Source organism: Nyctibius grandis, chromosome 7 (genome assembly GCF_013368605.1).
Source record: "Nyctibius grandis isolate bNycGra1 chromosome 7, bNycGra1.pri, whole genome shotgun sequence".
Taxonomy (NCBI): domain Eukaryota; kingdom Metazoa; phylum Chordata; class Aves; order Nyctibiiformes; family Nyctibiidae; genus Nyctibius; species Nyctibius grandis.
The window spans coordinates 4,270,952-4,297,491 of NC_090664.1; the positions used below are offsets into that span (position 1 = coordinate 4,270,952).

Sequence of the window (26,540 nt, forward strand, 5' to 3'; positions counted from 1 at the left end):
TATGCTCTCCTTTAAAGCCAGCATCTTTATAAAACCATGAATTTTTTTTCAGAAGACTCTGGACAAGTTCAAACACATGCAGCCATCCAGCCTGACCAATGTGAAGTGGAAGTAGAGCAAAAAACCTCCTCTCTCTTTAACTAGCCCCCAAATTTCTGTTAAATCGAAGCTATGAAGTTATATGGTGGGGCTAATTATCAAGTCAATTTGGTTACTTTTTACTTCCTGGGTCTTTTTCTGATGAAGGTCTTTAAACTTCTGCCCATGCTAAGCCTGTGATTCAGTGTAATTTACAGCACACATTAAGATAAATGAACATGGTAAAGAGGAAGCATATACGAGAGATCTAGTATTTTATGTAGGGAGGGTAATTTTATCAATGAAGCAGTACACAACAGACCACCTCATGGTGGTTTTCACAGAGTTAAAGAAAAATTAAACTGTAAGAACATTTAAAAAAATCAGGTTTTATCCTACTCTTCGTTTCAAAGTAATAGTTTTATATACTTCACCAGAAACAGAGAACCACAAATTCATGGTCCACTGCATAAGAACAACTACGAATGCTCCAGTTCAAAATGGTTAAAACAACACACCTCAAGAGCACAGCTGTAGTGGTAGTGAAGTGCTTTGGCTTAAAAATACTTCTACATTTAAGCCAAAAAGCATGAATAAATATTTACTGGACAAGCTAAAAGATCAGAACTAGCTCAGGCCTGAATTCTGCAAACCACCTGCCTATGAATAGCACCACTGCTTATACACTGAGTTATTGTCATATCTGTATGACCAGGACCCAAAATAAGCATATAATTTTGCTACAATGTTTGAATATCCCGTTTGTAATATTAAAAACACGCATATAAATGGTTAAACTAGAAGTGGCTACACATATATAATTGATCCTAAAAGATGATACACTGACCCTTCAACGTTTTCGTTGGGGCTTTTTTGTGTTTTTTTGTTTCTTTTTTTTTTTTAAAGTATGCTTCTTTTTTTAATCCTGCAGGGCAAGATGAGAGAATATAAAACTAAACAAAACTTCAGTTCAGGTAAGAAAAAAGTGAGTTAAAAGATATTCAGCCCTTGTGCTGATGAGACATCATTCTTCTGAGAAAAGGCTTTGCTTATCAGACAAATGTCTAAGGGAGAGTGCCCCTGAAGAAGAGAAAATAAAACATGTTTGAATCAATGGATTTTAGATGCGTAAACCTAGTAAGACACAGCTGTACTTTTCCCTTCTCCAAAGAAATAAGTTTAAATCAGACTGAGAAAACAATAGTTAATAGTCTAAAGAGGCAGAAAGGAGAAGAAAAGTGGTTAGGTAAACATCTTTTAGACTGACCTTCTTCTCTACATATGTACGTATAAAGAAACAGGTAGATGTTACTTAAACAGATGAGCCACCTCCTCAGTGGTTATTCACATCTGTGGGACACCACAAGCATGAATAGCTAAAATTTCAGCTAAAAAGGGGATTAAAGAGCTGAGAAGGTCGATGCAATGTAAGAGCCCCTGATAAGAAGTATGGTCACGTCTGTCCCTACCTGAACTGCTGAGGCTCGCTTTGTAGGTAGGTGCAGATGGAAGATATTATACCTCTACCTGCATAGCTGGGCAGAGATCTCACAGATCTCACTCCTTGGCCTCCTAGGAAAGGAGATAAGGGCTCTGAAAAGTCAATAAACGAAACTCAGGCAGAGGAAGATTTTATGCAAATTATATAGGGGATCAAGTCAGATCAAAGTTCAAGCTGGTCAGAAAAACAATATCCTACAAAGCAATCTAATGTGAATGAAACTATTTTCTAATAAGAACCCTTGAAAAATCCAAACCACATGAGAACACTTCGCAACACCTGATTAATATTTTAGACATTTGGCAACTATTGAGTAACCCACTCTTTTTTAAACAGTACGTGGCTCCTTAAGTGCCCTGAGCATGTTATTAAAGGTTCATTTCGTCGATGGATAAGTGTCAACTGATTGTGAAATTTTGCACCTGAGCAACAAAATAAGAAGATAATTTCAAAATTATCTCAAATTATATTGAGATTTCAAGACTTCTCACAGTATTTGACTAGAGTTAAGCTCTCAGACTAGAACATAGAATCACAGAATGTTAGGGATTGGAAGGGACCTCGAAAGATCATCTAGTCCAATCCCCTGCCGGAGCAGGATTACCTAGATCATGTCACACAGGAACGCGTCCAGGCGGGTTTTGAATGTCTCCAGAGAAGGAGACTCCACACCCTCTCTGGGCAGCCTGTGCCAGTATTCAGTTACCCTCACCGTAAAGAAGTTCTTCCTCATATTTAAGTGGAACCTCCTGTGTTCCAGCTTGCACCCATTGCCCCTTGTCCTGTCAATGGATGTCACTGAGAAGAGCCTGGCTCCATCCTCATGACACTTGCCCTTTACATATTTATAAACATTAATGAGGTCACCCCTCAGTCTCCTCTTCTCTAAGCTAAAGAGACCCAGCTCCCTCAGCCTCTCCTCAGAAGGGAGATGTTCCACTCCCTTAATCATCTTCGTGGCTCTGCGCTGGACTCTCTCTAGCAGTTCCCTGTCCTTCTTGAACTGAGGGGCCCAGAACTGGACACAATATTTCAGATGCGGCCTCACCAGGGCAGAGTAGAGTAGAACAAATCTTAAATTTCATTGTCTCTTAATTTTTGTAATCTATGGATATATACACAGGTCTATACATTAAAAAGATGGTACAGCATGTGACCTAGTTATCTTTTATTCTGCTTATATCAAAGATGTATCCACTGAATGACACAAGTAAACATGACTGTTGCATGAACACCAGCCTAAACTTAAAAATTCAGCTCACATTTCATTCCACTGATAAAAGACACATTTGGCCAGTTCTTCACACAGTAAGATAGCCCTTACCAGGGAAGGATGTTCAGTTTTTTTAAGCTCTTATTGCTCTAAATTTCTACACAAAATCCACCTGTAACAGCGCAGTATAAAGCACTGATAGATGCACTAAGAAAATAACCTTCAAGTAGAGCATCACAATGTAGCAACATTTTCTATTCCAACTGAGAGGGGAAAAATGTAGCTATGTACATAAGAACAGTGAAATTTAAGATTAAAATATACTTTTCAACTTCTACTTGAATGTGGGGGCACACTTAAATAGAACCCATACTTTAATGATCTTTAACAGGAAATATTCAGTTAAAAACAACTGGAGGACAAAACATTCTAGATTAAAACAATTCCATCTGCAATTACCCGAAGAATACACATCACTTAAAGTTAAAATAGAGGCAGAATTTGAATATTTTTATAAGCAGAAACCAATTACTGAAACGCTTTACTCAAATATGAGTAAAAATTGAACAGCATGTTCAGTTAATTCTGTTGCCACTATCAGTGACCCATACTGAGTGCATCTACATTACACTTTAAGCTTGGAACAGATGTGAGCTTTTGAAGCCATCCCCACTTTCTGTACTTTGGTTCATATATCATGGAACAGTCTCAAAGAATACTGATGAGACTCTTCTTAGATGCATCAACACTAGAAAATGTACTTCAACCACTAATGGAGTCCATTGGATCAGATTAGAGTTGGAAGTGAAACACCTTGAAATATAGGTAGTGTGAACATCAAGCTCTCCACATAAAATGTTTCCTTCCACAGATCTTGGAGGTTTTTTGCCCTGCACTGTTTAGCATAGCCATTGCAATCGCTATTTAGACCACAAATTATGCCTACTGTCATATGCACTTCCATTTAAGTACTGCAGAGTAAACTCTATAAACAGCACTGAAGCTGTTACTTATCCCTGCTCTTCGGCATCTGAACTTCAAGAGCACTTAGTCTCCACAGCCCCAAGCGGACAGAGATCATCTGCTGATGCTACATTTCTACAAACCTAGGAAAAGAGCATAAGCAATATTGATTCTGAAATAGGCAACTGCACTTTCCCAAACCCTCATCTTTTAACTTTCCAGGACTGGCTCAAACATTCTTGCAGCTGTGCAAAGAGGTGAATCAGAGAACTGCTTGGAGTGAAACTACCAAAATGTGCAAGCACGGCACGAGAAGTCCCAAAGCAAAGACATGTTCAGTCACAAATGCCTGAACCTAGAGCTTCCTCCAATGCCATGTGGCTCCCTGCACGGCATGCAAGAGCACTGAATTGCCATATGCAGGCATCAGGGTAAGCCCCAGAACAGTCCATGGAGAGACACAGGTATCTTCACTAGTTCTTCAGCTAATTCTTCAGAGGAATCTGCTTTCTTCACTAACTGTCCAGAAGCTTAGGCTGCTAATGTAGGTGGAATGAATGACCAAGCTTGAAACAAACACTCATGTTTTCAGATACTGAAATACTTTGTTAGGGGCCTGAAGTAAGCAGTCAAAATACAGCTCTTTGTGCTTGATTCAAAGTGTGTTTAATTCAAAAGAAAGCCTATCAGTGGTATCAATAATCTTGAATATATTGGATATATAACTATACACGATGTTAGCACATAGTAACCAATAGTAATACTCAAAATAATTTAAGAAAATATTATGCCATCTACTTTCTCTGTACTGAACAGTGAGGTCAGTGCAACAAAACTCTGACCTTTGGATTCACTGGAGGCAGCAGAAAATTGTCTTCCCTTTTTCTCCTTTTAAAATGCTAGGGATGTGGTAGGGTTGACCTTTGGAAAAGGCAAAAGTCTGCTTCTTTCCAATTCTAATAGATTAAGTCAATAACCTGAATATCTGGATAAACATTCCAATTAAATATCAGTAGTTCTACATAAATCTTATACAGATCCAGATGCGGAATTCAAAGCTACACAGGCACAAACCTTCAAATAATAAATTTTATCTAAAAAGACTCAGCAGTTCATTCCAGAAGAGATTTAAAATGTTCATAATTTAATAAGACATTTTTGTTTAAAGGTTTAATGAATGAAATGTAAGATTCTGGCAGCTTTGCCTCATTCCACTGCTGTGAGCTCAGTAGAATTTAAGGAGCAGAGGTGGGGGAATATGTATTTCAAGTCACATAAGCATGAGCAGTACGAGTGTCTTACACATATGGTTAGCACCATCTTCTTTGTTATACCATATGCTTAGTAATGTACTTGGCTAAACATACTTTTGGGTTCCAAATGCACCACTTAAGCATACCAGAGAGCTCTGCAGATCCTCCAAAGGTGGAAAAGCTCATACTTTCCTATTCACACCCTTTTTCTCTTGGATCAATCTAAGCGGTTATACTCAAACAAAACTGCACTACTCGTGTTTGGTATTGCACTGCCAGTGTTGGTGGTCTTAAATTTCCACTCCTGTCAAACCTCCCTGCTGGTACTCAGTTACCATTTTTCCCTTCTCTATTAAATACTTAGTTTTTAACACATGATCTAAAAGCATGGCAATCATTTGAGACAGCATGGAAGAAATAAAGAGCAGAATACCAAGTTTGTAACGTAGCTCAGTCTTAACTCAATTGGCTGGACGGGAGAGCGGGGGGGTAGACACTTCAAGTCAATTTTCTGCATTTTGTCACTTAAAAATCATAATTTAGATTTAATTTCTCTTTAGTTTTTGAAAAATATTTCCTTACAATGCTGTTAATCCCTCATTGGCCTAAGATACACCAAAAGTTGCTATCACATATCTATTACATAGGATAAGATACAACTGTACTGAAAATGGATTCAAAGTTTGTTCAGCCTTTGGAAAACTGGATTTCTAAAATGTTCAGTATATTTTATCTCTATATAAATTAATGATCAAATAATTTTAAAGCACCGCTAATCAGCAGGTTGATCTATATTAAGGCTCCTCTAATCACAACATGACAGACTGTGTCTGATCTCACCTGAATTTATACTACCCTTAAACAAAATGAATATGCCCAACAGAAGTTGGGCAAGAGAAAAGATTTGAGCCTATGCCACAACTACCTTTCCAGTGCCAATGTTTGTCATCAAAAGTCCTGACAAACCAGTTTGCTTATCATTGTTCCAGTATCAGAACTCTTCTGTTCCTTCAGCAAAGGTGAATCAATTACCAAGACATTCCCTTTTCTATTGGTCATAAATCTGTGTTATAAGATAAAGTAAAATTTTCACAAACTTCTCAAATTCAGCTCAATATGAGACAAATTGCCTCTTGCCAGAACAACTCAAAAATATTGACTCCAGTTTCTACTGGAATGGCAGGTGAAAAGAGGTGTCATATCACAGGACAAATGGATATGAACAGATATGAGTGACAGGCAGATATTTTTCTGGGAGAATGTAGATGCACAAAACAAGGGAACGTACCTTGCCTATCCAGAGATTCCTGTGGAAAGTTTTGTGGGTTATTTTAGACATCTGTACAAAGACAGGAGATCTCTTGGGATCTCTCATCACGAGCCTGTTAATTCTAGTTCAAGCAGTGCCTGCCAAGAACAGTCTCCCCTGAAACCGTTACTTATGACAAAATCAGGCAACATGCATTACTTAATGCACATTGCAGATTTCAAAACCCATCCTGTTTTCTCTAAAAACAGAGATTTTCTTTGTGATATTTTAGAATGAAGCACATCACCATGGTTCTTCAATGAGGACAACAATACATATCTAGGAAAATCATAGTCCAAAGATCTGAAAGAGCTTTAAAAACCTCTCTCAAGAACTCAAACCCCACTCCTATTTTTCTGTGGTAGCAGATAATGGTGAGCAAGCACACTTGAAACACCTGCTTTCAGAGAGCGAGGAGAATATTTCACTATTTAGGATTTAAGGAAGAGAAGGCAGGAGGGGAGCCCCCTCTGCCCACTTTTGTGACATAAGAACCAAGTACTTCTCAAAGCTGGAACAGTGGAAATTACAAACATTAGCACTCAGGTTGCTTTTTTTTAAAAAAAAAGAAAAAAGCCACAACAAAACAAAAAAACAACCTTTATGGATTGCCTCTTCCATAACTACAGGGCACTCAGCAGGAAAACCATGAAAGATGACTACTTTGAGAAGTACTGAAACCACAGATAACTCAGAGATCAAATAACTGTTGGCAAAAAAAAAAATCATTTGTGTCTGAAGCAGTGATTTAGGTGGAAGACTTTTTGAGAATTAGAGAATGGCTTAAATACCTGATTTATCGTATATGAATTCTTTAATTCCTATATAAACTTCAACCATTATCTTCTTTTGCACAAATGTATTCCTATTGATTTGCAGAAATAAGTCTGAAAACACTTTCAGGTTCTCTAGACTGAGCTGCATGCACACTTAACATTTCAGTTGGCTACTTTTTGGTGATTTATTAACAATTGTATTAGATATTACTATTGCCTCTGTTCTGTGATTCTGTAAATAACCTAGAATCTGATTTTAGGAGCAAATAAAATCAGCTTCACACACAAACCTGTGAGGTCTGCTTCTAGAACAGTTTTAGCGGATGTCTCTGTTGCCTTATTTGTGGCTGCCCATGTGTAAACTCCTGATTCCATCAACATTAGTTCTCATTTGCTCTTCTGGAGAATAAGTTCAGGGATGTAACCTGGCAGAAAACCATTCTTTGGGGCATTAGGAACTGAGAGACAACGCTCGGTTTTGGAGGGAATGGCAACCTTGATAGCCATTGACCTAAACTCTTGCAGAAATTATCTTGAATTTGAAAGAAGCAACAAATGGGTAGTTAATACAGATAAGGCAGAACTCAGTTTAGGGAAAGTGCACTCTAATCACTGACCAAATTAATGAAATCTTGCATTCATTTCAACTATCTTTCTCCACATGTAATACAATAACTTTTAAGTGCTACCTATGATTGTTCTTCAAAATTTAGGAACATCCTACACTCTGAGAAACAGTTACCTAATTCTTCTTAATGAAAATCAGACTACAAAGATCACAGAACTGAATACGCAGAGCAGCCATGGTATCTGGGCAGGAAACCCAGAAGTCCTGATCACCTTTGCCTTCATAACTACCATCAACACCTTCTGCATCTCTACCAAGTATTACAAGCTGAGCACTGAAAAGAATTCATTGTTCTCCAGGAAGAAAAAGGACTCCAAGATTTGAGAATGAAAGCAGAAAGTGGGAGCAGAAGGAGAATCACTCCAAATCAAAGCTGATCAGAAAAAACAGATCTGAAACACAGATCTTAAGGGTTACCACCACAGGAGAGGGGGATGCAGTTACCAGCAAAAGAAATCAGTTTTGGCTAAATATTCTATGTTTTCTAGTTTGTCTTTGCATTAAAGTACACAATATATGTCATGATGTATTACATGACTATAAATATCAACTACTGAGGATCCAGAAAAGAAACAGTGAAATATAGAATGTGACACATTACTTTAAGTCAGTGCATAATTGTCAGAGCAGTACTCCAGAAAGCAAATGAAATTTAACAGAGGTTCTTGCATTGCCACCGCCCCCCCCCTTTTTTTTTAGTTCAGTCATTTATTGTATTACACTGTGTGTATCAGACAGCTCCTCTAAAAAATCCTTGTAACAAAGGGAAAAGAAAAGAAAGAGTGGTAATTTAATTTTAGACCATTCCAGATTGATTTCTAATCCATGCTGAGATGTTTGGCATTCAGCCAGAATAAAAATTTTATTTTAGAGAAAATGAACTAACACAGCCCATGAACAGTTTATTATCCTAAAGTTTAGCTGTTAGCTATAAATATTCCAAAATGTTAAAACTGCTCCTCAAGGGTATTTATGTGTTGGCTTAGCTTCATGTTCCTGATGGAGTCTTGACCTATTCTCCATTTGACGAAACCAACAAAATGCTAAGGAGTACAGAAGAAGCAACTGTCCTAATATGACATTACTTTCAGGCTTACAACCAGTTTTACTCCAAGAAAGACCAAATACAGCTGATACAGAAAGACCAGAGGGCGTTTTCACTTCGCCTACTATACTCCCTTGTGAGTCCAGTGAGACTACATATATTTAGCAGTGTATGTGCTTAAGAACTTAGTTGGACTAGATCCTGTGTCCACAGTTTTAGAGCTGTGAGAAAATTGCCAGGAAAAAGCATAAATGAGTTCTGGCACAATGGTTTGTGAACACAAGAATGAAGAGGCTCCCCATCGTACATAAACCACTTTCCACAGCATAAAAATAAACTAGTATTTCCAGCACTGGTTCATTAGGTAATGGAACTCAGAATAACTTTACAATTTCACTTAATAAGGCAGAGCACACAATTTAAAAAAATCTTACTAGCATTCTGGGTTCTTTTCTCAGTGCTCCTGTTTCTTAAGGGTCTGAATATGCTCCAGCTACTGCTGCTGCGAGTCACACGGCAGTGGAAGCTAACGTAAGCTGGGGAGTCGTGGCTTCCCCGTTCCCTTCTTCCTTGAACCAGCACTCACGCTGCTGCAATTACGTGGGGAATGATTCAGGAAGCTGATTGAGGCAAAAGCTAGGACACAATTTCATGTTATACTTAATTCGATATACCTACGGCCTGCTGCCAAAACGGATAGTTATGTTCTCCTCCACGCAGCGTGATGCACATACCAACCTCCTCCACTGCAGAACGAGCAGCTTTGTGGCTGCAGACCCAGTTGCAACTCACTGACCCGATAAAATAGTAAACTTTCCTTTTGATGGTCTAAATATAATGGATAAAGACTACGGTAAAAAAAGCAGCTTTAACCATATTTGGAGCAAGGTTTCAATCAGTTCAGCTCCCTAAAGCTGCTTTACCACCTGGTCATAACAGTAGTGCTGGCACCAGCAAATGGATAAACACTTGGTGGCTGTGAGAAAGACGAGATAAAGCCGTGGCAACTGCCCTGATTTAGGCCATAACTCCTTCTGATTCAACCAATCTAGTTTTAAGTTAGCTACCCTAGGTACTCGCTCGCAACCTAGCTATACCAAAGTCACCTTTTCAGGCACATTTTGCAATGTGCTGAGGAACAGTTGCAGTGATTAACTGCTTAATGCTGCTAGCTATGCAGGCCAGATGAAAGCATGCACATGTTTTTAATCATGCTTCTCACAATTAAAAACTTTGCTGGATTATGGCTACAGGGGAGAGAACTAGTACCCATGTGACATGTAACATTTAGTGTATTTTCTATTTTTCTCATTTTCTGCTGTGCTATTTCTTCTATCCTCTGTTCTCACCTTGCTTCTTTTTCCTCTTTCCCATCTGCAATGATAGCAGTTGCCAATCTCAAAGTGACAAGTTGTTAGTACTCATACACATGGGGGGAAAAAAAAAAATCTAATATTTGCTGGAATATTAAAAACACCAGAATAAAGCCACAAAAGAACAAAATTTTCTTGATAAACAAAGCCACGGGAGAGCTCTAATTCTGTCTAACTGCATGTAATTTTGGTATTTTTAACTCCTAACATTCACATTTAAGGTTTTCTTGAATGGAATCATAGATGACACCAAAATCCAAGCTACAACGTTTTGCTACGGCTACTTCCCAGAAAACAAGCTTAGCTTCTAATTTTTAAATTAGTATTCTCCGGGGTGCTAATACATAGCTGGGGTATCGCACAGTGTTACGCAGCCCATCATTCTGCCCATGACACTCGGGATTACTAGACTTGAAGACAAATATGACGCCTATGAGGCAAAATACATTAAAAAAAAGTCACAGATTTAATTCATTATTAACACGAAGGCAAGGGCAACCTTTACAGAGAAATTTTAAAGACAACTAAATTAAGTAAGAGTTCAGATTTGATTAAGTAGCATCTTATTTGCAACCCCATGCACCGGTACAGGTTGGGGGCTGATCTACTGGAGAGCAGCTCTGCAGAGAAGGACCTGGGTGTTCTGGTGGACAACAAGTTCACCATGAGCCAGCAGTGTGCCCTTGTGGCCAGGAAGGCCAATGGTGTCCTGGGGTGCATTAGGAAGAGTGTGGCCAGCAGGTCAAGGGAGGTTATCCTGCCCCTCTACACGGCCCTGGTGAGGTCACATCTGGAGTAACTGTGTGCAGTTCTGGGCCCCCCAGTTCAAGAAAGATAAGGAATTACTGGAGAGAGTCCAGTAAAGGGCTACAAAGATGATCAGAGGACTGGAGCATCTCTCCTATGAGTAGAGGCTGAGAGCTGGGTCTGTTCAGCCTGGAGAAGACCGAGAGGGGATCTTATCAACACTTACAAATACCTTAGGGGTGGGTGTCAAGAGGAGGGGACCAGACTCTTCTCAGTGGTGCCCAGTGACAGGACAAGGGGCAATGGGCACAAGCTGAAACATGGGAAGTTCCATCTGAATATGAGGAGGAACTTCTTTACTTTGAGGGTGGCAGAGCAGTGGAACAGGCTGCCCAGGGAGGGTGCAGAGTCTCCTTCTCTGGAGATATTCAAAACCCACCTGGACGCAACCCTGTGCAACATGCTCTGGGGGAACCTGCTTTGGCAGGGGGTTGGACTGGATGATCTCCAGAGGTCCCTTCCAACCCCTAACCATTCTGCAATTCTGTGATTCTGTCTTACTAGATAAGAGATATACATTGAGCTGAATTGGTGAGGGTGACACAGCAACCACTGTAACAGGTGAAAAAGTACATGCAAGGATACTCTGTGAAGTACAACAATACAGAGTAATCCAGAATAAGAATGTACTTAGCAGAGACAGCTGACAAATAATTGATGGGGCTGACAAAATCTGCTGTACCTCAGGGTAAGTAGTAAGAACTGCTTTGCTGGAACCGTTGATTTTAATAACAAGGGCTACTGCTCTGCTGTTGCTTGTCCCTTTTCACAGAATCACAGAATGTTAGGGATTGGAAGGGACCTCGAAAGATCATCTAGTCCAATCCCCCTGCCGGAGCAGGATTACCTAGATCATATCACACAGGAACGCGTCCAGGCGGGTTTTGAACGTCTCCAGAGTAGGAGACTCCACAACCTCTCTGGGCAGCCTGTTCCAGTGTTCCATGTGGAACATAGGAAGACTTTGTGGAAGTCTTCCTAAAGTATAATATTGTTTGGTCCCAAGGTACCAAACAATTCTTTCACAAAGTCATCTAGCCATCCTCACTCAACGTGGTGAACTTGAATCAGTTCTTGAAGCCTAACTTTTTCAATTCTGTTATTGTAACTGATGTGTCCCTTGGTCAGAAAACATTGGAAGACCTGCATTAAGCATAGCCAAACTTACAGAGTCATTAACTACTAAATTTTAATTCTCCACTGAAGTTAGAAATATGACATATTCAAGCATTAGGGACAACATGGTCACACGTGCTGCATCTCACAGCCACAGGCAATGACAACCAAGTCAAGAACCAAGGAGTTTGTGACAGGCCATCAGCTATGATAGTTGTGACAGCACGCAGAGGTGGGGCCCCAAAAGACGTACTATTAAAAGCAGAATGTGTTCTGTGAATTAGGCATACGTTCACACTGAGGAACTGTGTCACCAAGCACTCAAAAACTGCAGAAGAGCTCTTTACGCTACTGCATACAAATGTAAAATTAACATTTTACTGCTCATTTTAAGTGATCAGTTTTAAGAGCTACAGCCAGCATGACCGAAACGTGTACTGCTCCAGCATACCAAAGCAAGAACAACTTTGAGGCACAACAGACTATTAGGATTTGGGGTTCAAGCCTCTTCTGAGGCACGTCAACCCTAGCATTACAGTATCACCTACTTGTACATACATGGAAATTGCATTTCCTCTACAGAAAAGCTCTGAGTTGTAGAACCTTGATGGTGCAGTAACATTTTGAATATTTCATTCTAATAATTAAGAGAAAAAATTGCTGATAGTTCTGGAAACATTTCAGTACTATTCACAAAATTATTTAACTAAGATGATGTGCTCTGGCATTATACATCATCCATATTACCAACCATGTCCATTCCTTGACAATTCAAAGCTCTAGCAATGCTCCAAAGTGTCTTATAATGGCACTGATAATTTCCACAAAATGACATGGAAAACCTATTTGCAATTCCAGTAACACTCTCCAACAAAGAGCATGTGGGAATGTGCTCCATCATTTCAGGCGTGTCAGCAGTTCTTTAAATGAGAGTCAGTATTTCCATTCAAATCCTTTATTTTTCAAGAGGTTGCAGAGTCAGCCCTAAGGGAGAGAGAACTGATACTAGCAGTTTCAGGTGTTTTCATGCAATCTTGCATCTCAAAACCAGCCTTTTTTTCTAAAGAAAGTTTAAGCCATTAGCTCATAATATGGATCGCTGCCTTCTGGAATTGGGAGGGAAGAAAGGGGCACAAGACACCAAAATTACTTCTAAAAGAAGATATTTTGGAAAATAACCTCTAACACCTTCACAATGTCATTTTTTTCCAGCAAACAGTTCCTAAAGACCCAGAGCTAATCTCCCTTTGGTGGCCAATGTTGACAAGCTATAAAGTGAGTCTTGGCATTTTGTGCAACCTGGAAAAAAGACATGGAAAACCACTTTACAGCCTCATCCTGGATTTAGCTAATACTCATCTGATATATCAAACAATTACATTAGTTTAACATCAAGAATCTGAGAAAGTTAGCGAAACGGTTCGAGGACAGAAGTAACCTTTATTATGTGTAGTCTGACTTTTATATATACCATAAGCCCCATGATTCCAACCCCGAGTTTCTGCATCGGAAGAACTCCTCCTTGGAGCGCTCAATGAGTTTTTGTGTTTTCCTAAAACTTGCAGTACTGTTTGCAGCAGTACAGGAGGTCTTAACGTGGAGTGCTTGGTTCTGTTTTTCTGCTATTGAACATCTTACTTTTAATTACCTCTTTTATATAAAGATGGATGGTAGAAGCCAAAAGTGTCTGTATTCTCCTCTGCCTGCCTGTCCTTGTTGACAACGATTCAATAATATACCTGGGAGTCGCTAAATCCTTCGCTGGGAATGCAGAGTGGGCATACAAATAATATTTTGATGAGTTTCTCTGTCCTTTTATTCTTTTTTTTTTAATATCTCATTAGAAATCAAAACAGCATTTTTTTTTATACTTCTCAAAGACTGCCAAGAACATACAGGAGCCATTAACATCTAACACAAATGCACATAAAGAATCACTAGTAGAAAGTAAATTTTATAGACACATTTCTATAATGTCAAGAAAGCAGCACAGATATCTGTGTACTATCTCACTAACCAACAAAGATCTGACAAGAGAAGTGAAGCCAGGAATAATGCACTGATCTAAACAACATATGAAATTCAAAGCTCTCCATGTTCTGAACAAAATGACGATTTTCCAGTTAAACAAAAAACTAGGTACAAAAGTTTGTGTAGAAGAACTGGAGAGACAATAAAGTATTAGGTGGGAAAACAGATGTCTTGAGAAACAAGTTTTACTGAGTCTTCAGTGAAAAGACTTCACCACGGAGTTAGAGAAAACAATAGCCAGCAGTTCATATCTACCAGAAACAAAGCGCTGGGGATAATTGCAGAGGGCACTTTAGGTGGCGACATTTGATATGATGGAGAAAGCAACTGGTGTGAGGACACAAAAACAACACAAGAAATCTTACAAATGCTAGCAAGGAAAACAGAGCATTAACCTTCACCTTTACACAGGAAAAGTAAGCAGCAGCAAGTAACAGAAAAGTCAGACTAGTTTCTGTCCTGCCCATCTTTACTGGCACAGGACAAGCGAGTGAGTGAATCCCTGTGACAGAAAATCATCTACTTCTCTTAAGCTCATAGTTATGCAAGATAAGTGCCAAGGAAATATGAAAAACAACATTTAGTCACATAAAAAGTTTTTAAACTTCTTTTTTTGATTCCTTCCACTGTGCTACAGTTGCCCTTTCTCACATACAAGACCTATTCTGAATTCGTAACAACGTGTTTAGCTTTGATTTTTGTTTTGTTCCATATTTAGCATGCCCCTTCTTCTCAACCTACCTTTTATGTGTTCCTTATCTTCTGTTATCCATCAGTAGTTCTCATGTTCAGGACTTGATAAAAATAAGGAAATGCTTTTTCATCAGTTCCAAAAAGCTTTGGATATGACCATGAGTATGTTGTTATGCCCTGTATCACTCTTTACTGCTCCCCTAACTGCAACAATAGCAACCTTTTGCTAATAATCTTAAGACTGTCTTTGAATTCTCAAGTCATAAAAGTGCTTTAAACAAATGATTTTTTCCATTAAAGCCACTGAATTCAAAGGAAAAGGCTCAGGCTCTCTATACCATGACTTGTTCATTTCATACCTTTTTTCTATGATCGCACAGCAATTTCTGAGACAACCCACGAAGCAGAGTGGAAGGCACCCCTCAGTTCTTTGTTTCATTGACAGTCATGAAACAAACTTCAATTAGTCAGAGACTTTTTTAACCTTTGAAAGGAAACATTTTCTAAAACGCTACCACAGCCATTGGTACGGGGCAAACACAGACTGATCTCTTCACCCACTGCAGTGGATAATATACATTATAATACACTTGAATCTCCAAATATTAGAACATAAATAAGACTTGCTATGTTCTCATGTGTTATATTACATTTCGCATGATATGTACATACAAGCTCCTTCTAATACATAAACTACACTTCATTTGGTATTGACTTAACGAAGGAATTCTCACATTAATCTCTTAAGCTGTAGTGCTCTTTAGAAAAACAGACTCTGGAAAAGAAAACCTCCATAAATCTCGTCAGCTCTCTCCAGAAAAATAGGCTTTTTGTAGCCCAGTGATTTTCTTTGCACCTTTTCTTGTGGAAACAATTAGCTTAGCAATTTTAAAGTATTAGGTGGGCCCACCTGCAGGCTCCTGGTATCTTTCCTATTATATAGCAATGTCCATACAGAAAGAAACAAGGATCTAGTCTCACAGCACTACAATACATCAGAGGGAAATACACTAAGTGAGCTACTAATAAGGTTAGGTCTTGAAGGAGCTTTCACTTACCTGAGGCCACCACAGGTTTCAGCATTTTTGCTAATTAGTTTCTAATTCAAGACTCTTTGTTAGCTCAAGGACAAAATATTGTGTTGCACTACGCTTGTCAAAATGCTTGAAACTGTCAGAGGCACATTTACTGCCTCAGAGGAGCTATGTAAATTGGTCCTTCAATGATTTTCACAAAATCAGTCTGAAGTCAGACCTGTTGTTCTTACTTTTGTCATGAGTTTAGCAATCAAACTTCAGACAGAAGTTCAGGTTCAAAACTGTGGCCACTGACAGCTGAAAAGTCTCTGTTGCCAACCACACTGATTCGTTCAACTGATTGTTTTGAAAGCTCATTATGAGCACGAAATCCTATTCCAGACAGCACGTACACTTTTGCAAAATGATCTTTAGCTTAATTTATACATTTCCCTTTTATTTAATCTCATGTACAATACAGTTAGTATTAGGATTGATTTCTGTCCTATTATACTGTCTAACCTGAAAAACTTAATTGCTTGGCTACGTACATTGAAAATACTTTTGCTGTAACTGGCAAGAATAACAGTATCCAAATGATTACTAGTGTAGCAAACGATAATTACAGTAACAGTAGTAAGGCCACCTGTATCTTGTGTATGTTGAAAATTTAGTCCAGTTATTAGTCCAATATATAAATACTATATATCTGATCTAGAGCAAATAGAAATCTTTCATAAACCCGTTTTTACAGCACATTTAAATACCCTTTAAAACAAAATCAAGGATATGTCTCTGCTCATTTGTGTTGGTAAAAGATAATATTAAGAACAATACAGCACAAAAATAAAAAGACTCAGTGGATCGCTGGCAGCAATTTTTATTCAAAAGCTCTTTACCATCAACTGTTTGTACGAAGTCAAGTGTTTAAGAAAACTCCTTTCTAAAATCAAATAAATGAAACACTATCAAAACTTCATCTTATATTACATCACTTTGTGATGAGCTACTTTATAGATGGTAGTTTTACACAGTTGTGTATCCACGTAAATTATGACTCATAAGAAAAATGAAACACACAAATTAAATGTGTCACTAGACTCTTTAAAGTAAATTAGTTGCAATCTTGTTTACTAACAAGAGTTGTTTACACAAGGTTGTGTAACTAAGCATCTTTGTGGGCTGGAATCATGTGATAGCTCCTAAAATTGTCCAGGCATAATACGGACAGCAATCTTTGATTAGAAGGGTAAAGTTGAAAGATCCTCTTAAAAGGCCCCCACAGCATCTACATGAACATTGTCATGCAATGCTAGAGATAAAGTAACAAATAAAATAAATAAAACACACTAAGTAAAACTTGTAAGAAAAGATGTGCAGCTGTGCAACATCTGGGTGCAACTTTGGAGGGTGTTTTGAAGATTTGGTTCAGAATATCTTCTTTTACTGGAGTTTATAGCTCAACCTCAGTGTCATTTATGTATAACTGCCTGTGTATTTAATTGAAAGTAATAAGCCAGATGCTTCAACTTAAAGACAGTTAAAAGATCTGTTCCAATACATAAATATACATGCCGAGACAGTTTTTGTCTTAGATGCTATGAGTATTAAACTATGAAAGTTTATTTACTTGACTAAATATAATCATACAAGATGAGAACTTTGAAATTCGATCTTTAAGTCATCTAAATATTTGCATGACAGCAAAATCCAAAGAATTTAACTAAAAGCAGTGGCAGCACGGTAGCAAGTGCAAATGCCAAACCTTTGGTCTCATTTGGTGTCATGAATAGCTTCTCAGATATATTTGTATTTAAACAATAAATGTAAATACTGGGCCACGTTCTCTGTTGCTCTCTCAAGAAGAGACAATGATTATTCTGAATTATCATGGCAAAGTCAGGCAAACGATTCCCTTAAATATTTAAGACTTTTTTCATTTGGATAGATTATTAACAGGACAGATTTACAGGATCTTTGGTGAATAATTCTGCCAGGAAAATCAAGTCTTACAAGTTGTGAAAATTCCAATAGCGGCAAGACATGACACTTGACAAATCTGACTCACAGTGTTCACAGAATCACAGAATCAACCAGGTTGGAAGAGACCTCTGGGATCATCAAGTCCAACCATTGCCCTGACACCACCCTGTCAACTAGACCATGGCACTAAGTGCCATCTCCACTCTTTTCTTAAACACATCCAGAGATGCTGACTCCACCACCTCCCTGGGCAGCCCCTTCCAATGGCTAATGACCCTTGCTGAGAAGAAATGCTTCCTAATGTCCAACCTGAACCTCCCCTGGCAAAGCTTGAGGCTATGTCCTCTTGTCCTATCGCTAGTTGCCTGGGAGAAGAGGCCGACTCCCACTGCGCTACAACCTCCCTTCAGGTAGTTGTAGACTGCAATAAGGTCATCTCTGAGCCTCCTCTTCTCCAGGCTAAACAACCCCAGCTCCCTCAGCCGTTCCTCGTAGGTCAGACCCTTCAGACCCTTCACCAGCTTGGTCGCCCTCCTCTGGACTTGCTCCAACACCTCAACATCTTTCTTGAAGTGCGGGGCCCAGAACTGGACACAGGATTCAAGGTGCGGCCTCACCAGTGCCGAGTACAGAGGGACGATCACTTCCCTAGACCGGCTGGCTACACTATTCCTAATAGAGGCCAGGATGCCATTGGCCTTCTTGGCCACCTGGGCACACTGCTGGCTCATGTTTAGCCGGCTGTCAATCAGTGTTGTAAAATCCTGAAAAGCCTTTTCTGCTTCTCACGCTGCCCCACCAGCAAGTAGACTGAGGGTGCACAAGAAGCTGGGAGGCAACACAGCTGGGACAGCTGACCCCAACTGACCAAAGGGATATCCCATACCATATGATGCCATGCTCAGCATATAAAGCTGGGGGAAGGAGAAGGAAGGGGCGGGGGGGATGTTCAGAGTTACGGCATGTCCTCCCAAGTAACCGTTATGCGTGATGGAGCCCTGCTTTCCTGGAGATAGCCTAGCACCTGCCTGCCCATGGGCAGTAGTGAATGAATTCCTTGTTTCACTTTGCTTGTGTGTGCAGTTTTGGCTTTACTTAAACTGTCTTTATCTCAACCCATGAGTTTTCTCACTTTTATTCCAATTCGCTCCCCCATCCCACTGTGAGGGGAGTGAGTGAGCAGCTGTGTGGGGCTTAGTTGCCAGCTGGGGTTAAACCAGGACAAAGAGTCTACAATCACTGCATTTGTACTTGTGACTGAAGCAGAAGTCAGCGTATCTTCATTGATATTGTAGCTGTGCGTTCATGGAAAAAGTAATGATGTAACAGAGCCTCCAAAGTGGACTCAACTTCAAATTATATTCAAACTCTTCACCAGGCTTATGCAGCCCACAATGAGATCTATGCTGTGCTGTCCTCACTCTAACCAAAACACCAAGATCAAAGTTAGCAGGGATAGATTTATCACGCTAACGTTACTCCTCCAGATGCAATGCACACAGACTGAGTGACTTGAGGGAGTAAGCAGGAAGAATTATTTTCCATTCACTGGGACAGGGAATGTTCAAGGGAATACTTTTGTGCCCACTCAAAGCAAAAGCCATTGGCAAGAAGCTACTTCTACAACTGCAATAATATCATTAACTTCCAAATATCATGAACCTGATCCCATTCTTTACTATGGAATCAGAACATACTTGGATTAGAATAGAATAAATAAGGAAAAAAATCAGTGTGAACTATTTCAGCAATAAAAAGAAAACATCATACAACCATTAATTCCTCTTCCAAAGAAACTCTGTGATTGGGCCAGAACCATTCATTCTCTCCTTGCACAGACTTGCAGCATGACTGCTAGATGTCATTTTCTGCTGTCCTAAGTCACTATTCCAAATAAGGCCAAAAGCCTCATTGACATGATTAGCAGCTGCCTGCAAAGTCTCAGTATGTCTGTGGCAGGATGCTACCCTACAGCACACTTCCTCATAGCACAGCACAGTCTTCCAGGTCTTAGTCCCTCATTTCCCCCACACAGTTCTTTGCATAGTTCATACAACATACTTAAGGCAGTGACCTCTTTCCTAGGTCTACGTCTACTCATGAAATTCAAAAGGCTTTTAAAAATTCTCAGCATGCCTAAAGCACATACTAGCATACAATGCAGTGACTGGCAGGCATCTCCATACACTACACACTAAATCTCACTAGCAAGAGATTAGCAAGCTCAGATATTTCCTAGCAGCAAGAGTTTTAAATTAACTGTTGAGGACTTACTGTGAGTTTTGGTAAATTCTACAGACAGGGTTCAATGCCACACTATCACATGTAGATTGCCAGCAATAGTGGAGTTAGCTAGCTCAAGGCTAACTGAATATCATCTATGCAAGCAGCAATCACAGCAGTAATAACGTAGACATGCTCATAGGGAGCTCACAATCTGGCCCAGAATTCAGGTCTCCTCTTGATCGTGAGACTTCCTCCTCTGCTCATCATTTCTCTATGTTCCAACATTCTCGATAGCACTTCTCTTCAGCAGATTTATACACACAAACAATTTAACTACAAGCAAGGGTGTCCAAGTACAGCACACCTCTGAGAGGACTTGTTTTTTCCTTTCTCAATGAGGAAATCCCACTGCTTCCTGCTGAGACCTGTCTGATTCAGGTCTTACACTTCTTTTCAGTAGATAAGACACTTTGTTCTGCTTTGTTTTCCTACCTCTATGATTGTACTTTTGAGAACTGCCTGAGTTTTTTCCTAACCCAGCACACTGTATCAGTGGGAGAAATCAGAGCTTACCCTTTGTTCTGATATAGAAATACATGTGTTCCCACTACGGCAACTTCATTACTTTTTTTTTTTTTTACTACATTGTGCATAACTATTAATTGAATTCAACCTGTACAAAACCCTGTTGCCAAGATTTGGTCTGGCACCAGATGGAGCAAGTACGTAACTACACTTCTCACTCCGTTTCAAGGGATGGTAGTCCATCACATTCAGCTGAAGTTCTCCCATGACCTGCAGAATCCTTCTAACCTGATCAGCTCATTTTATTCCTTTGATTTCCATCTTCCTCTGTGAATGCAATCTATTACTAGACATGTTTCTCTTCAGGTTTCCTACACAGGGACATCAGCCCTTGTGCCCATGTTCGTACTAAACTACAGCTGAAGAGACCCTGTTTTTTCTCGTCAGTTTTGAGCTATTTGGTGTTGTAGCCTCAATCTATGTTTATCTATTTAAACCTCTATCATTAAACTGTGGGAATTTTTTGGTAAAGAATATTAAGAAGCTTAGACATGGCTTATCAGTTCAGCTGATACAGCCCAATAAAAAATATTAGCTAAACGCAGAAACCTCTCTAAAGCCAGGATAATTTTGCATTGCCACTAAACTACCTCTATAGCTAGAGATATTAATAACAAAAGCTATTTACAAGAAGAAAACAAAACCTCTCAACTTATAGTTAAAATCCATCTTGAACTTGCTCAGGAAACAAAGGAAGATAGAGGAAGAAAAAGGGTTTTTACTCTACTTTGTCCCTCTTTTCTCTTACTCACTGGACATAGTTAAATTAAATGGAAACTCATAAAAAAAAGATACATATGACACAACAAATATTCTTTGAGGGCTCATTGTAATCACTGTGGTCTTGCTGCAGTCTCTGGTGCCTGAGCAAGAACTCAGGCCAAAAATATCATGTACAGAAAAACACTGCAGTGCTGTGATTTCATGCCTAGTGTTACCTTATGGTTAAGAGTAGTTCCCTTGGCTCTTACCCTTGAGGCAATTAGAATTTCCAGACAGCTCAGTGGCAGATATTCTAAGCAGTGTCTATATTGCAGCACTAACTGGCAGATGGCAGTCAATTCTTCCCGTGTATGAATTAAATTCACAGGTATAGCACATGGCTGTAAACCCAAACACTTTTTTAAAGCTTTCAAAGTTTTCATTCTGCCTTTTATTGTTACAAAGCAACAACAGCCAGCTATGTGATGTAAGTCTCAATTTTTATCATGGACTAAGACTTAGAGTAGGATATGCAGGGCACCATGCTGCTGGTTTGGGATCTCATGAATACATTTCTACACTTTTTCTCACGTGCTAGTCTTTCCAGCAATAAGGTTGTTTAAACATAGTAGAACACTATCTTCAGAACACTGAAGAACAAATATGTGCTTGATCAGAAGAATGGAGCATCAAACAAAGACGGATTGCCTGCCATATGTTCTTGATTTATCAGTCTAGTTGCCTGAAGTTAGAATTTTATCAGGATTGTATTCTACCTCAGACAGACTATACACTTTTCCATTACCAGGAGGGTACTTAATATATCCAGATGGCAAAGGTTAAACTGTACGTATGCCAACTTTGACAGCTTCCCTTCTTATGACCTGAAGTCCATGAGGACTGCAAGTAATTAGCACTCTAGAAAAGTCACAGCTCGAGGCCTTCAGTGGATTTTTCAGGTCATTTTTGTGAGCAGATACTCATTTTAGAGTTTTAAGTTACACTATGGCATTATTATACATTGCTGGATTAGATATCCTTCTTCCCTGCCCACTACTAAAAATGTGTTAATGTGAATTCTGCTAATGCAATTAACTCTATATTCCAACTCCCTGCCTGTCTGTGCATCAATTGTATTCAGCTGCTTGTTTGCCCACCTATTATAAACACATAACTAATTTTTTTTTGCAGATGTGTAAGGTCTTTCTGTGTGACTACTGTTGGTTCAGCCTCCAAGCTGCTCTTCTTAACTTTACAACCCATCTATAATGAACACATCTGATTTACAAACAACATTCAAATACATTTAAAAACAAATATTACAAGACAAAAATCAGACAATGAGGGGGGAAAGAGGCGTGAAGGTGCAACTCAGTAAACAAAATAGGAAATAGCTGCAGTCAAAGCCTGAGAGCTTACCAGGTGCTTTATTAATCTGCAATGCACTACTTTACAGTGCTGCTTTTAAAATATGTTAACACTATATCACAGTTCCCGGCAGCATGAAGTCTTTCCAGAAAACGTGTCATCACTATATGCAGTATATTTTATAGCCAGTATAATTTCATTTTATTATATCCCATAATATTTTTCTGAAATTCTAGGCAGTCTCCCCACAAAAGATAAGTCATGACCATATTTTAATCAGCTGGCACAAAGTCTAACCACCATACTGCAGAAAAAAAAAAGCCTTTATTACACCAAAATGTCCTCAGTTTCACTTTGCCTCTGTGGAAAAGGTCGTGAACAAAACCTGTGAGAATCTCATTCAAGTATTCTGTAGCACAAAACCTTTCAACTGTGAAGTTATTTAATTCGAAGACTGATCTCTACAGTTTAACTATTCTTGATAGAAGCCGAATAAACCCAGAATCCTACATGTTGTACTATTATCGCAAGAAAAAATGAAAGTTATGCTAACAAAGCCTGAAATACATGTCGATTGTTTCATATGCCCACAAGCATTCTGAAAAGATGAGCTGTACACCTCTCAAGCAAAACAATGTAATTTTCTTTTTCTTACCAGGCTTGCATTTCTGCTTTGCAATCTGCTCGTGATTGGGAAACGTTGCTGTGGAACCCGGTATAACGACTCCTTCCTCTAAATCAGACTCTGGGATTGTAGTACAGCCACCTAGTTGAAAATGGAAGAACCTTAATGTGGTGTTTATGTAACAAAACAAATTCACTACTGCGTAATTAAGGAAAAGAGGTGATAAATTAGCTGACAGGAACATATAAATCTGAAATAGTCTTTACTTTCACTTCACAGAAATATTTGTTAAAGAAAACTATTACCATTGTTTAGAAGGCTGATTATGCCTTAATGACTTCTCTCTCCTACTTATGCTGGTTTGAAAAAAGTTTGAATGTATTAAGACCACAGAATATGTAAAACCGGTTCAACATAAAAGATGGAAATAATGCAATTTGTGTTAAAGATCAGATTACTGGGAGCTAGTTTTGTAATAAAAGTAATTAAGTGTGAATGAAATAACTTACAAAGTCAACAAACCTTATGAAGATGGTTAGCTTACCACCAAGAATGACATGATATTTTTTGGATGAGTTATTAAATACAGTATTTTTATTACTTAGCGCTAGAGACATGGGAACACAGGGACACTTCCACTGTCCAATAACATACTGTGCTGGCAATGCCTTACTCAAGCGATTTTAGGATGCACGGCATAATATACAGATTGTATTTTGCAATATTGCTTTCTGAGTAGTTCGTTAGAGAACACGATGACTTACAGCTTTCTCTTCAAACGTGTTTAAATACTTATGTTTAAAATATGGAGATAGAGAATCTAGTAGTAGTATCACCTGAAGATCGTTGCAGTAGCTTGCAGAGGAACAGGCTGATGTAAATTGATTTCAAAACAGCTGCGATCAGGACATTGGAGGATTTGTCACTATTCCACAGCAAAAACATAGCCTTACAGTAAGTGCATTGCCAAGAACACAGCACACAGCTGAGCTGCATCTCCTTCTCACAGCCCTCCCAGGATCACCGCTAGCAAGGCAAACAAATCCATGTACTTATCTATTGTGTTCTGAAAGTACGTATTTATAGACAGCACATCAGCTCCCAATGGAGCACACAGACTTGTCACCTTTATGTCAGAGCTGTTCTGTTTTGAAAAGAAATGTTCTACTCCAGGCCCCACAACTGGTGTATGCAATTTGCAGCAATACAGGCTATTCTCTCCTTACAAACTAAACGAGCAAAACAGTTAAAAATAAGATTGCATTCCCAAGCAATGTGCAGACTTATGACCCATGACAGCTTCGGATATTTAGGATACCTGCTATGAAACTGAAGGAGAAAATGGGAAATTAGAAAAATGTCTTCGTGTTACAATACTGTAACACTGGGGCAACGTCTGACATTGCATTAAATATAAATGTACCTACATCCTAAATGAAAATAAATACCAGTAAACTAATACTTCTGTTCCCATTTGCAAATTGTGACTAAAATGTAAACGATGAGATTTGATTAAATGGAAATCACTGCTTTAAAAGTCAATTTAGATATTTTTCATTCTTATTCTTCAGATAAAATCTACCCTATTAAACAGTAATCTGTAAATACAGGATACAAGATTAAGGTTTCTTGCACAAAAGAACTATTAAGAATGGCATCATACATTTTAAAGGGTTTTATAACGTTTTCTAACAGCATGAGTGAAAACTCATCAAGTCAATTCGCATCTATTGAATTTCTACATGGAAATAAAAAAAACAACTTTTACCACATTCATTCTAAAACCTGAAATTCAGTAACTTACATAGCCTTGAGAATGGATGGCTTTTGACACCAAAATATTTCATTAGTCATCAATGCTGACAGTAACTGAATAGGAGTCGGAAAAGGTCTATTTGCCCTTAGGTACAACACGCTACTTGCTGAAAGGAAGCAAGACTTCCTGCTCTTGATTCTGATGTGAGAGATTTGTTAAGACTTACTTGTCATCTGATACTATCAGAAGTTATTAAAATTAAAAGCAAAATCCACTACTTTTTCATAACTTTATTTTCTTGACAGAGAAAAGTCAGGACTGAAATGTTACCAGTGATAGACACACATAAAAAGAAAATGTAGACAGAATACACAGAGCAATAGTATCAGCATCAATATTAAGAGCAGTAATTATTTCTTACTTCTGCAAGGATACTAATAACAGTTCTCTATGAACTGTTTTAACTACTATTGTTTCGTAAAGGCATTCCATGTGCTGAAAGCACTGTTCTCAGTGGGGCAGGATTTCACCAGGACTCTTGTACCGGTAATTATTTAAATAAATGACCAGACAAGAAAGCAACATAATAGTAGTATTTTTACTCTTTTGAGGCAATGAAGCTTACATGATCAAGGTCTTCGTGCCCCCACATTTCTATCTTACTCTTCTAATACCAGTATTACCTTCTAACTGAAGGAACTAGTAGAATTTGCTGAACCATGTCCCTTAGCTTATTCTGATGCGTAGGGCTAGGTAGGATGACTGGACCCTCATCTACACGTTAATCTGCATCATCATAAGTGGCATCCACTTCTTGCAATGGAACCAATGGCAAATTCCATTTTCTTGCTCCGATAAGCACACGTACCCATCCTCAAGATAACGATGGATACCCTTGACAACATGCTATGATTCCTCACAGGAAGAAAGGAGTGGAGACCACACTAAGACAATTGTCACACTGAGAGAACCTCAACATTCAAAGTAAATTGTAAACTTTCACTAGACTGAAAAAGAAACTGGATAAGGCACAAATATACACCACTGAATATAATATTTAAACCACAGCAGACCAGGATTTTATGATTCAAAAACATTTTACAATTCAGAAGGACAGCTATCTGAAAAGAAGAACCTTTCCTGCCAGGACTCTCAACTTTTTAATTTCATACTGCAGGGGTTCTGGTCAGAGACTAACAGGTCTTTTACTTTAAGTAAAAAAACCTCTTTGAATTCTTGTATATCTCTGTATACATTTCAAAAAGTATCCACTGAATGTCCATTTCAGCAAGCATTTAAAGTTTTTACACACCTGGAATCCTAAAAGAAATCACAGCAGCAAAATAATTCACATTCATTCATAATTAAGTGAATGGTACAAAACAAAAAAGTGAAATATTTAAGGAAAGAGGGGGGAAAAGAGAAGCAGGAATAGTAGTACATAAATCTACACACTGGAAATGATCCAAGTTGGGAAGGTCTCCAGATGTCAG

General features: G+C 38.8%; 1 protein-coding gene across 3 annotated transcripts in view; it reads right to left on the reverse strand.

Moving 5' to 3' along the window:
* BBS9 (Bardet-Biedl syndrome 9) overlaps window positions 1-26,540 on the reverse strand; it is a 345,480-nt gene that overhangs the window by 97,788 nt on the left and 221,152 nt on the right. For 2 of the 3 annotated variants that reach the window (XM_068405604.1, XM_068405603.1), the window contains one exon: window positions 23,322-23,432. In XM_068405604.1, coding sequence (XP_068261705.1) covers window positions 23,322-23,432 — 111 coding nt within the window. Of the gene's footprint in view, window positions 1-14,847; window positions 14,888-23,321; window positions 23,433-26,540 lie in introns of those variants that run through there. The other variant, XM_068405605.1, reaches the window with a different exon arrangement.